This window comes from Psilocybe cubensis, chromosome 12 (genome assembly GCF_017499595.1).
Source record: "Psilocybe cubensis strain MGC-MH-2018 chromosome 12, whole genome shotgun sequence".
Taxonomy (NCBI): domain Eukaryota; kingdom Fungi; phylum Basidiomycota; class Agaricomycetes; order Agaricales; family Agrocybaceae; genus Psilocybe; species Psilocybe cubensis.
The window spans coordinates 437,912-450,621 of NC_063010.1; the positions used below are offsets into that span (position 1 = coordinate 437,912).

Sequence of the window (12,710 nt, forward strand, 5' to 3'; positions counted from 1 at the left end):
TAATGAACTTGATGGACTTTTTGCCTCCGAGAAAGGAATGACGTTTTGGGGAGTACCAGGGTCTCGCTGAAGACAATGTGTCCGTTGAGGCAGGCGTGGGCCTTGATCACCTTGATGAAGGCCGCAGGTTTTTCATTAAGCCACAAAATGCGGTTCATCATGTCCTCCACCCCGCTCTGTGGCATGTGCACTTTCACACCCTGGTCAAATGGACCTCGGACGACGTCACCTGTTTTACAAATTCATCCCAAATTCAGGAGGAGGGAAACAGTGATTTAAGATGGGATGGCAGCGGTGCCAGTGGTTATCTATGACATACACACGACCTCTGTCTTTTATTGCCTCCATAAAGCACACTGAGCCATTTGAAGTTTGAAAGACATGAGGGTGTGATAAAAATACGTTTGTGTGTATGTATTGGAAACTGGTGTCCTGCTTTATGGCTATATGAACGTTGATTTGGGATGATTGACATATCTCGAACGGTCCAGCTTGAGTGAATGATCGTTCTCTTGCCATATCATTACTGGCATACTCGATGGGATTGGGAAACAAACGGCAAATGAAAAAACCGTGAAAGAGCTCGATGTGCATTGTAGATCCCGAGGCTTAAATCTCGATAGCCTTTAATAGGCGTCGAGTTTCAATGGTCTTTCTCAATTATAAATTATCAAAAAGGGTCAGGGTTTCCAATTAAACGACTCTATGGAATCGGGAGAAAATGAATGCCATTATTTAACATATGAAAAGGCTGTACTATGTAAATGGGTCTGTGATAAGCCCTCTCGCCATACGGCGTATGCCAACATTCAAACGAGGGAAAGCGAGCTCCAAATAGAAGTCAAAACCGCAAACGTTAAGGAAATTACATACGACATGTAATATTCCGACTCCATTCGTACCCATTCCCATGATAAGCCAGAGAAATATCATGTCATGATGCGTGTCTATGTGGTGGTGGTAATACTCTGTATATGTATATGCATATCTCGCTGTTTGATTGAATTTGATATAATTTTGTTTTGGGATCTCAATTGAACGGCAGTGGCAATAGAACAAAATAGAATTGAATTGAGTGAATTGAGTTGTAAAAGGAAGCACTGAAGGCTCAAGGGAAGGAAAAGGAAGGACACGGACAAAATAGACGTTAGAATAGACAAAACAGCCGAGGATCGGCGAAGGCAAAAGCAACTGTACACCGTCCTGAAAAAGAATGATGGAACGCTTGAGGTCTGAGAGCAACAGAGGCATGTACGCACTGGCACGCGCTCACGCTCACAGTTGTTGTATGTCTATAGTTAATAAGCAGCAATGTCAATGAGAGATTTTCAGGGTGGTCATGGACTGATGATGATCGATGCAAGTTATATTTTATTATCACAGACCCAAGCCACGGGCACACATGCATCACCCAGTCTGCTATACATAAGTAACTACCACATATGTACGCGTGCGCGTGCTGCGTATCTTCCCTCCCCCGGCCACTGACGTGTTTGCGTTTCAAGAATAACAACCTCAAGTCCCACAGATCAGCAGCACCTTGATCGTTGATGACGCCTGATGCCTGATGATGAAAAACTGTATGGGCAATGTGCATAAAGCACGGGATGATATTATGGTCTGATGCACACGCGACGGAAATACAGACGCAGCACACACAATAGGTTAATTTCTGTGTTCTCGCTCGCACAGGGAGTGACAATGTGCCATACCCCCCCTCCTATTGAGTGGGAGTGGTGTTACTACCCATGCAGGGCGGCTGTGGTAGAGGCAAGCCCAAACATGAAGACGGAAAACAAGTTAGTGTTACATACCCTGCTTCACCTGGCGAGTGAGCTGACAATCTGCTCAATATAATGTAGCCGATAATTTATAAACCCAACTCACAATCTGGGGTCCCAGGAGGGATACAGATAGCTACCAAGACGGGCTCGCCAATTGTTCAAGGATTCGTAAAGGGTTGGATAACTGCCCGACCGGAATCGGAGGACGCTCGCGGAGCCAATATATCTCTTTCAGTCGTTTAATCGATAACGAGGTATCCAGGTCCGAGAATCCACTGTGTAGAGTGTAAGCAGGGGCAGTTAATCATAGCGGTTAATAAATATATTGAGGGTGTTAAATGAAATGCAATCGATGGCCGGATTGAAGTTCATTGACAAAGTGTCCTGACGCTAATTGTCCGTCCTTTCTAAACGCGTAGGGATGATTGAGGGCAGCTCGTGATGCATCGACATGTCCGACGACAAAAATATTTGTGCAGTGGGTGTAGAGGGTCTATGTCACTGAGTTCCGTAGTTTCAGGCAAGCCAGGAGGAAAAGGAAAGGCTAGCTGCTGAGTCAAATGTGCGTAGATAATTCTTCGACTCCTTAAGTGGCAAATACTGTTGCCAAAGTTGGTCCTACAATCCAATATTCTCGAATTACAGAGGACTCCGAGCCTGAGCGTGAAGCACATGCCGTATAAGAGAACAGAACAGACGGCGATCCCCGCTCTTCGAAGAGAGTTGATGGAATTCGTCACCGCTGCGCCGCCGCTGCGGTGGTGGTCCGTCGGCGGTGGGAGAGGCATCGCATTGATTATCGGACATAGGTGTTGAGCCATTGAGCATCGAGCATTAGGGAGTGAGCAGTCAGAAGGGAACCAAGGAAGCAAGAGAGCAACACGACAAGCGGGCAGCATGAGCATGGGCGCACGGAAGACATGGAAGGACATGGAAGACATCATGGAACGAGGAATGGAACGGAGTCGAGTTGTGTGACCTTGAACTGGGCAACAACTATTCAGTGGTCCTATTTCCATGCCGTACAGGCAGTGAATAAATAACATAAAGACAAAAAATATATATTCTGGCATCATCTGCATCAGAGTTTGTGTCATGGTCATCAGGCATTGTGCATGCTTAAGATGGCATACCGTTACGGGGTGTAAATGCCAACACTAGAGAGATCCTCGGTGGGTGGGTGGGAGTGGGTCGTCATATGCGAAACGATATTCCGGATCCTGGTCCGTGGAGGTAAACCTTGGAAGCTGAAATCTGCCAGCAACTGGGATTCGGGCCCAGGGCAAGGGCGGAGTGGGTTAAGATTATGTGTGTGTGGGTTCACTTTCATCTCCCCATACCCCAGATTGAGACAAAACTCTAGAGAGAAGAGATCGAAAAAAAAAATCAGAAACTTCGCAACCCTGCTTCTGATTCTTTTTTCTCTGCTGATTTTTGTGCGGTCTGTACATGTACAGCATGCCCTATCAGCGTCGAATTGAATTGAACCCGCATAAATTGTTTATACTGCTGAATATAATGGAATTGAATTAGAATTAGAGTTTATTGGTTTTGATACGGATCAGAGTTGGATCAGAGGGCTCACCGCACCAGCGTCGCGATTTTTATGTATTTATTTTCGAATTTCGCAGCATTTCGACATGTGTATGTATGTAGTATGGTTCAGAAGCGGATGTCCATGTTGCGCGAGTACGGACGAGTGAAAAAATGACCGTATGCATCATGTTCGATTCAGACGACCGAAGCCTCATCAGAGACAGAGCCAAGGAAGCGCGGGCGGGGTATGTCGCCGCTCGGACTCGGAGGATACAGCGGAAGATCACTAATTTTCTTTTTTTCTTGTTTTTTCTTTTTTTTTTTTCTTTTTTTTTTTTTGCTCGTACCTTTTGCGTTTTTGTGCATTGCTTTGTTGTGGTTTTTGAATTCTTGACGATCTGGAAAAAAATCGGGAGGAAAATTTGATTATTATAAATGTAGCCAAGATTCCAGCCATGCACGAGATACACGTACACCAAGATGTTGGAGTGATATGAGGTGATAAGTATGGATTGGGTATGCATACTTATTACAGAGATATCGAAGAAGCGAGGCCCAGACAGAGATCATGATAACCGAGCGTCCAAGCAGATGTCGCGAAATTAGCTTTGAATAATGGAATAAACTAGAAGTAAAAAAGAAAAAGACGCGAGTCACTGGCCTGTGATAATTCGGCGTATTATTGTAATTTATACAATGAAAATTCCGAGAAGGAGAATCCGTCCGTCTGTCCATCCGTTCGTCGTTGTGTGTGACATGATCGCCATTATTCAATATAACGCACGATTCAGAGTAAAGCAGGTTTTTAGATTTCACGCTTGTTTGATTGCCTTCGATACGATGTGAGCGCGAATTTGGGTTAGAGTTGTGGGGTGTATAGCAACCCAGTTCCCAGTTCCCAGTTCCCAGTTCCCAGATCTAAGTAAAGTAAGTAGCGCAGCAGCAGCCACAGCGCTTCGCAGTCCGCAGGCAGGTCAATTGAAAGTATGTGTTTCCAAGAAGCAGCAGAAGCAAAGTCCTCTTCGAGACGGTCGTCAACTGCCAGACAGACAGAGGCCCGGCGCGTCTGTTCTGTGCTGTTTTTATACGGATACGGTAGTGGTAGTGATGAGACGAGGGTGGATACCTTGAATGAATGATTAGATCCCAGTCGAGTCCGAGGGGCCCATTTCCCTGAGGGTGCAACGCTAAAGCTTGTACGATGCCGCCGCCGCGTCGACGAGCATTAACTGCTTTACAGCAGCACCGAGTCTCGGGAAATTTAAGAAAGTCAGATGGCGATGAGGCAAAGTTCGAGAAGGGCTTGCAATAGATTCGATAAAAAGCGAGCAGCAAGAGCAAGGGAAGCCTTGGGTACTGAATATGAATCGTCGAACCGCCGCTCGCGAGCGCTTGAATCAGCGAAGCGTGGGCGTGAAGCGGAGAGGGGGTGTGGGGCAGAAAAGCGAACCGAGCCGGCCCCAAACTGAACCAGACCCATCACATCACGTGGAATGTCACATCAGCCGTGGAGTTGAGCCGGGAAACTCAACAGTGAACAACTGCAGTGCCACATCTGTCATCAAGTTCACGCCGTGCCGTGGCTCAAGTTCAAGTTCAAGTTTGAAGCTCAACTTTCAAGCCCCCTTCAAAGGTTCAATTCAAGGGAGTCACGCGGCGGGCTGATTACATTATCGGTTTAGGATTCCAAATCTGAGTTTGTCTCGCGCACGCAAAGGGAAAAAAAGGTGAATGGACGAAAACGCAAACTCGCATTCTCCTCGCTCGCGCTCGCGCTCTGAGTCCCAGTCTCGCTCGAATTTGTACCATGCACATGGCCAGAAACACAAGCACAAGCACAAGCACAAGCACGGGGAGAAGCATAGGGAGGAGGAGCATAGACACAAGCTTAAGCATAAGGTGACGTTGAAGCACACACAGGCGCAGGCGCAGCAGCAGGGGACACCGAAGATTTATATCCCGAGGCTTAATGCCAGTACGAGTGTCTCGAATGCATCGACCTCGAATTCGATGGTTGCCTCGGGCTCAGGCTCGGGTTCAGGTTCAGGGCTGACGCTCGTCATACCCTCTCTCAAGAGTCTCAAAGCTGCACAATCCCAATCTCAATCACAATCACAATCGCCGTCGCAGGCACAGGCGCAGGTGCAAGCATCGATTACGAGCAGAGCGGCCGCGGCCAGCTCGTCTGCTGCGACGCCGGTGGGCAGACATCAGCAGCACAGACACCACCACCACACGGCTGTGTATCCGTCTCCGGAAGTCGACATTGACATCGATGTGGATGACGATGATGATGGAGATGCGAATGCGGATGTGGATGGTGTTGTAGAGGTCGATGACCGTGGTCATGATGGTGGTGGCGGCGGTGGGGGTGAGGGATATGCTGAGGGCGAAGGCGAAGGCGAAGGAGAGGGTGCGGGTGCGGGTGGGGACGATGAGGATATGGCGGACGATACAACGCCAACGCCCACGCCAATTCTACCGCCAACGGCACTGCCAAGTACGAATGCAACTCCAGCTCCAGCTCATACGGCGTCGCCTACGATAACGCTGAATTCGCGGGTCAAGGCGAAGGGGAAATGGAAGGATAAGGATAAGTGGAAGGATAGGGACAGGGATAGAGAGGAGAAGGCGCAGAAGATCCCGCGGCCTGTGAAGCTCAAGCCGCTGAAGGAGGTGCTCGCGAAGCTTATTGCGCAGCTTAAGAAGTGCGTTTTGGTTTTCTTTTCTTTTCTTTTTTCTTTCTTTTTTGTGGTTTTTGTTTTGTTCTCTCATTTGTGATGATTTGTGAACTGTGATGCTAATTATCCCTCCTCCATCTCCTTCTCCCAACTTTCGTGTCGTGTCGTGTCGTGCTACACATCGTGCCCCGCCCCGCCCTGCTCACGAACACATCATGACCACATCACGTACATCTACACACACCACACAGAAAAGACGACTACGCATTCTTCCTCCACCCCGTCGACACAGCCAACGTGCCAGGCTACACAGACATCGTCAAGCGGCCCATGGACCTCGGCACTATGGGCGATAAAGTCGCCAGGGGGCGGTATCGCTCGCTTGAGGATTTCACTGTGCGTGTGTTCATCTTTGCGGTTAATGATCTCATGTCATTTTTTAAAAAATCTTATTTCGTTCTGCTTCATTCTTTTCTATCCTACGATAATTCTAACTTGCTTTACTTTTATGTTATTCCATCACAGTCCGATTTCAGACTAGTAACGACCAACGCGAAAATATTCAACCCACCGGGTACGATCTACCACACAGAAGCAGAACGCCTCGAAACGTGGGGGTTGGAGCATATCGCCAAGGCGTCGGCGACGGTTATACAGTATGAGACGGATTGGAATATTGAGATTGAGAAGGATGATGAGGGTGCGGGGGGTTCTGGTAGTGGTGCGGGTGGTGGTGGTGCGGGTGCGGGTGCGGGGGGTATGGGGGGTTTGGGAAGGGGCACGGGCACGGTGAATGTGGACGAGGACGACGAAGAGCGAGAGCGAGAGAGGAACGGTACGCCCATGGACATCGACACTCCCGCAGGCCGCGGCGAACGCTCCGTGTCCGTTTTATCCCAGCTTCCTTCCTCCTCTTCGCACTTGCACCAGCACCAGCAGCAGCCTTCGCGGCGCGGGCCGCGTGGTCCTTACAAGAAACACGGACAGGGGCATGGACAGGGGCAGGGACAGGGACAGACGCTCTCGGAGACGTTGGAGCCTGATGGAGGATTGCCGGGCTCGAAAGATGGGTTGGGCGCGTTCCCGCCCGGATCGGATTGGGCGCGGATGATGGTGCTTTTGAAGCTTAAAGGTGGGTTGTGTGTTTTTTGGTTGTTTTTTGTTGTTTTTTTGGTTTTGGTTGGGTGGTTTTTTGGGAGGTTTTTGGAGGTTTTTTTTGGGAGGTTTTGTTTCTTGTTTGCTGTTTGCTGTTTGCTGTTTTTTCCCCTCCAATTTGCTCTCCAATTTTCTTCCTATTCTACTTACTGCTTTCCTGGATTCCTGGATTCTGCTTTCCTGATTCCTGATTCCTGCTTCCTTCTTTCCTGCGTTCCTGTTTTTCTGTTTTTTTCCTGATTTCCTTCTTTCCTGGTTTCCTGATTCCTGCTCTTTCCTGGTTTCCTGATTCCTGGTTTCCTAATTCCTGACTCCTGGATTCCTGTTTTCCTAATTCCTGCTTTCCTGCTTTCCTGTTTTTTCTGATTTCCTATTTCCTGATTTCCTGATTTCCTGGTTTCCTGGTTCCCTTTTCCCATTCCTGGATTCCTAAATTCCCGCCTTTTTTGCTTTCCTGATTGCTGCTTTTCTCCTCTTTGCTGATTCCTGCTTTCGTATTTTCATGATTTCATATTTTCCTGCTTCCTGGTTTCATGATTACTGCTTTGCTGATTCCTGTTTTCATATTTTCATATTTTCCTGCTTCCTGGTTTCATGATTACTGGTTTTCCTGTTTTTCCTGTTTTGCTACTTTCGTGCTTTGCTGTTTTCCTGTTTTCCTGTTTTCTTGACTTCTTGACTTCTTTGTCCTTTGTCCTTTGTCCTACTTCTTGATTCTTGATTCCTTCTTACTTCCCGTTTCCTTCCTGTTCCTGATTCCTTCCTATTTCCCGTTTCCTTCCTACTTCCTGATTCCTTTTTTCCTTTTTCCTTCCCGTTTCCTTCCTGTTCCTGATTCCTTCCTATTTCCCGTTTCCTTCCTACTTCCTACTTCCTACTTCCTTTCCTTCCTTTTTCATTCCTTCCTACTTTCCTACTTCCCGATTCCTTCCTACTTGCCATTTCCTTTTTCCTTTCCTAATTCATCATCCACAATAAAACTCACATAAAACTCACATAAAACTCACATAAAACTCACATAAAACTCACATAAAACTAACTAACCACAGGCAAACGGTACAAAACGAAAAAAGAACGACTGAGAATCGAACGTGAAGGACCGCCGGTGTTGCCGGATGGGAGTTTGGATTATAGTGAGAGTGAGTGGTTGTGTTTTTTTCTTTGTTTTTTCGTGCCTGTTTTTTTTTTTGGTGCGCGCGCGCATGTGTGTGGTTTGGGTTGTTTTTGGTTTATGGTTTTTTTTGGTTCTGTGTGCTGATTGATTGTTTTTCTTTTTTCTTTGGAATTTATCTGTCAATGTTACGTTTCGACTTTTATTCGACTTTCGACTCGTATTGAACTCGTATTGAACTCGTATTCGATTCGTATTCGACTCGTATTCGACTCGCACTGCACTTGGACAACTTTTATTCGACTCTTGTTCGACTCTTGTTCGACTTTGCACTCGCCTTGCACTCGCCTTGCAATCGCCTTACATTCGCCTTGCATTCGCCTGGCAATCGCCTTGCACTCGCCTTGCATTTGCTCTGAATTCGCCTTGCATTTGCTCTGAATTCGCCTTGCATTTGCTCTGAATTCGCCTTGCAATCGCATTGTAATCGCCTTGCACTCCACAACACCTCAAAACCACTTCAAAACCACCTCAAAAAAAAAAAAACCATGACATAACAAAACCCCCAATCACCTCCACAAAACCCACAAAACCCCCAATCGCCACAAAATTCATGACATACCAAAAACAAAAACCCACAAAAAAACAAAACAGTGGAAGACCCATTCTCAGTCCTGTCCCATCTCGTCCCCGACCCGCCCCTGCCGGGAAGACCGGTTCTTGGGCCTGTTTATCCGCCTTTTTGGGGGTCTGGGTCTGGGTCTGGGGCGGGGGCGGGGTATCCGTCGGGGAATGGGGCGGGGGCGGGTGTTGGGAATGGGAATGGGAATGGGGCGGGGGTGGGGGCGACGACGGCGAATGGGGCGGCTATGGGTGCTGTGAATGGTGCGACGACGACGACGACGACGCAAGGTGTAGGGGCGGGAACAGGCGCGGGTGTGACCTCGACGTCGGGGCTATCGACGTACCCTCCTCTACCGCTTCCTGTTCCTGTACCTGTACCTATACCACAGCAGGGGCAGGGGCAGGGTGTAGCCGGCCCTTCATCCTCTGTGTCTGTGTCTTCGCCGGCGGTTGGACAAGCAACTGCGTCAGGATCAGGATCAGGATTGGGATTGGGATCGAGTTCGAGTTTGGCGCCGGCGCCGATTGCGGGCCCGATTAAAGTTGAAGCGTCAGCTTCGACGTCGACGTCGACGTCTTCTTCTGCTGCTGGTGGTGGTGGTCAACACGGACACGGACACGGAGCAGGAAAAGGAACGGGAACGGGGATGTATCTAGGCCCGACGAGCGTCGGACTCGAGCGGCGCGCGTTGGATTTGCGGTTTCTTGCTGGGCTCTCTGGTGTTGGTGTTGGTGGTCTCTCTGGTGGGGCGAAGACGAAGAGCGGTGGTACGGCTCGAGCTGTCAATGGGAGTGCGAATGGGAATGGGAATGGGACGCAAACTCCAACTTCAACTCCAACTTTAACTTCAACGCAGACCCAGAAGTCTCAACCCCAACCCCAGCAACCTCAGCGCAGAAAACACTGGACAATCACGCGCGCTGGCACTAGCTCCGGTGGGGGGGGAAAGGGCAAAGAGAAGGAGAAGGAGAAGGAGGATGTGGTGGGCGGGGTTGAGTATTATCAGAATTTTTATTCTTCTTCTTCTTCTTATTCGACTGCGTATTCGACTTTGTATTCGACTTCGACGGCGTACCCTGCGCGGTATATGTATGGGCTGCATTCTCAGCACCTGCAGCAGGGGGTGCAGCAGGGGGTACACGCAGGCGCAGGAGGAGGAGGAGGAGGAGGGACGGAGAGCGGATCAGGTCCGGGGACGGGGACGGGGGCGGAGCTCGGTATGGGATCTGGAACAGCATCAGGCGCGGGAACAGGCACTGGAACAGGACCTGGACCAGCAACACCGACAGCAACACCGACACCATGGTACACGCCTAGAGAAGCGTGCGTGCTTGATTGGGGCGCGTATGGGGTGCTTGGGGCGGGGTTGTGGGAGGGTGCTGGGGTGCGGGGTGGTGTTGGGGGTGTTGGTGTTGGGGGTGGTGCTGGTGGTGGTAGAACCGGAGCAGGAGCGGGAGAAGAGAGGGATGTGGTGCTGGATATGGTCAGGGATAGTTTGGACGTGTTGAGTGAGGAGGCTGTTATGCGCGCTGAGCGCGCCAGCGCCAGTTCCAACGTTAACGTTAACGCAAGCGCCAGTACTAACGCCAACGCCAACGCCAACGCCAACGCCAGCGCAAACCCGACCGCAAACTACTTCACACCCCAGCGCGCAGCACAAGCCGAGGCGTACCTCCGCGACACCGTCTACGGCGGTCTGGAAGGGTTCGCGTACGTGCGGAGTGTGGCGGAGTTTGTGGATGGGCGGGTGCGGGTGGATGCGGAGGATTATGCGGATGTTGAGCGGTATGCGCGGGCGGGGGTGGGGGTGGGTGGGGAGCGCGGGGTGGAGAGGGGGCGCGGGGAGGAGGAGGAGGAGAGACAGGAGGACAAGGAGAGGGAGGAGAAGGAGGAGCAGAAATACAACCCGCGTCTGCGGATGCCGCTTGCAAAGTGGGTAGAGCGCAACGTTGTCGATCCGCTCACGGGCGGCCGGCACGCGATTCTTCGCGAGGCTGCGCGCGAGATTGCGCGGCAGGCGCAGGCGCGGGCGTCGCGGGCCGGTGTGCCTTCGTCTGCACCTGCACCTGAACTCGACATCGACGTCGGTCTGACGCATAACCCAGACCCACGCACAAACACAATCTCCTCGCAAGTAACTAAATCCCTGCACATCCACCCGCGCGCGCTCGGTGCGCTCGCGGAGCTTGCGAGAGTGAGAGGGGAGAAGATTGATATGGGCGCGTTGATTAGGAGGCCGGAGGAGCTGTTTGAGAGTGAGGAGGTTTGGGAGGGGAGGTGGGTGAGGGAGCGGAGGAGGGGTGGGGTGGGGGCGAGTGGGACGGGGGCAGGGGCAGTGGGTGGGACGGGGGTGGGGGCGGGTGCGGTGGGTGAAGGGACGGGTGGGACGGGTGGAGGGGTGAAAGAGGAAGATGTGAAAATGCGCGTTGTACAACCACAAGAAGAAGAAGAAGAGGAGGAGGAGGAGGAGGAGAGTGCGATGGGAGGCGCGGGGAAAACGTGGGCTGGTGTCGATTCGACGATTAAGCAGGCTTTGGGTACTGCTGTCAGCGCGAATGCGAATGACGCTGCGAATGCACCACAATCACAACCATTACAACCATCAGCGCCAACATCACAAACAGCAGCAGCACCAGCCACGGCGCCAACAACACAAGCACCTACGCCTACTCCAACAGCGGCACAAACACAAGCACCTACGCCTACGCCAGCTACAGCATCAACACAACTACCACCATCAGCACCAGCTACAGCGCCAACACAAACAGCTACAGCAACAGCAGCAGCAGCGGCATACGAACAAGAAAGCCCAGAAGAGCTCAATGAAGTGCTCGATTATGTAGCGGGCGTGATTGCGCTTGTGGATCGGAGGGTGCGTGAGGGGTTAAGGGTGCGGGTGGGCGCTGCGTCTGGTTCGGGGTTGGATGCGCGTGGGTTGGATGAGGGGGGTAAAGCTGATGGGGAGAAGGAGGGGAATAAGGAGGGGAATAAGATGCAGGTTGATGGAGATGAGGATGAAAATGGAGATGTGGATGGTGGGGATGGAGATGTGGATGTGGATATGAAAGTTGAAGTTGAAGATGAAGTTGAAGATGAGGGTGCAGAGCCGCTGACGAATCTAACGCCTGCTTCGACAGGTGCAAGTGTAAGCGCGCTTGGAATTACCACCATCGCGTCCGCGTCCGCGTCCGCCTCTCCATTAGCCCCCACCCCTGCCCTTGCCCCTGCCCACCCCCAAACCCACAAAACCCACAAAACCCAAACCCAAACCCAAACCCAAACCGAACAACCTCAAACCCTCCCCCAAGAACCCCAAAAAGAAGAAGAAGAAGAAGAAGAAGACAAAACCCTGCACACAATCCGGCTCAACCTCCTCGCTCTCTCCAAGCGCGCGCCGCTGGATACGATCGCGAGGTTGCAGGCTGAGCTGGTGCCGGAGTATATTAGGGGGGTTTTGAGGGGGTTTTATTAGGGGGGTTTTGAGGGGGTTTTATTGATATTGGGGTTTTTTGAGGGGGGTTGGGGAGGGGGGAGGGTTGGGGTATTATGTTAAGTTGGGAGGGGGGGGAGGGGGAGGGAAGGGGTGGGGTGTATGTTTTAGTAGGCGTTAATTTGATGATGGATGTGGGTGTGGTGTGGTGGGTGTGGTGTGGTGTGGTGTGGGTGTGGTGTGGGTGTGGGTGTGGTGTGGTGTGGTGTGGGAGGGGGTAGGGACGGGGGTAGGGACGGGGATGAGTTTCTTTTTTCTTTTTTTTTTCTTTGTCTTTTGTTTTTGTTTTTTGTTTTTTTTGTAGGTAGGGTAGGGATAGGGGTATTTT

At 50.9% G+C, this 12,710-nt stretch overlaps 1 protein-coding gene across 1 annotated transcript; it reads left to right on the top strand.

Annotated features, from left to right (window-relative positions):
* Positions 1 to 5,051: 5,051 nt before the first annotated feature.
* JR316_0012142 (Bromodomain-containing protein 9) lies at positions 5,052 to 12,364 on the top strand (the record flags this gene model as incomplete). The annotated part of the gene is made up of 5 exons (XM_047897776.1): positions 5,052 to 6,028; positions 6,253 to 6,397; positions 6,527 to 7,133; positions 8,206 to 8,295; positions 8,922 to 12,364. The coding sequence occupies 5 exons, from the start codon at positions 5,052 to 5,054 to the stop codon at positions 12,362 to 12,364; spliced, it is 5,262 nt and encodes a 1,753-aa protein (XP_047742665.1).
* Between the last annotated feature and the right edge of the window lie 346 nt (positions 12,365 to 12,710).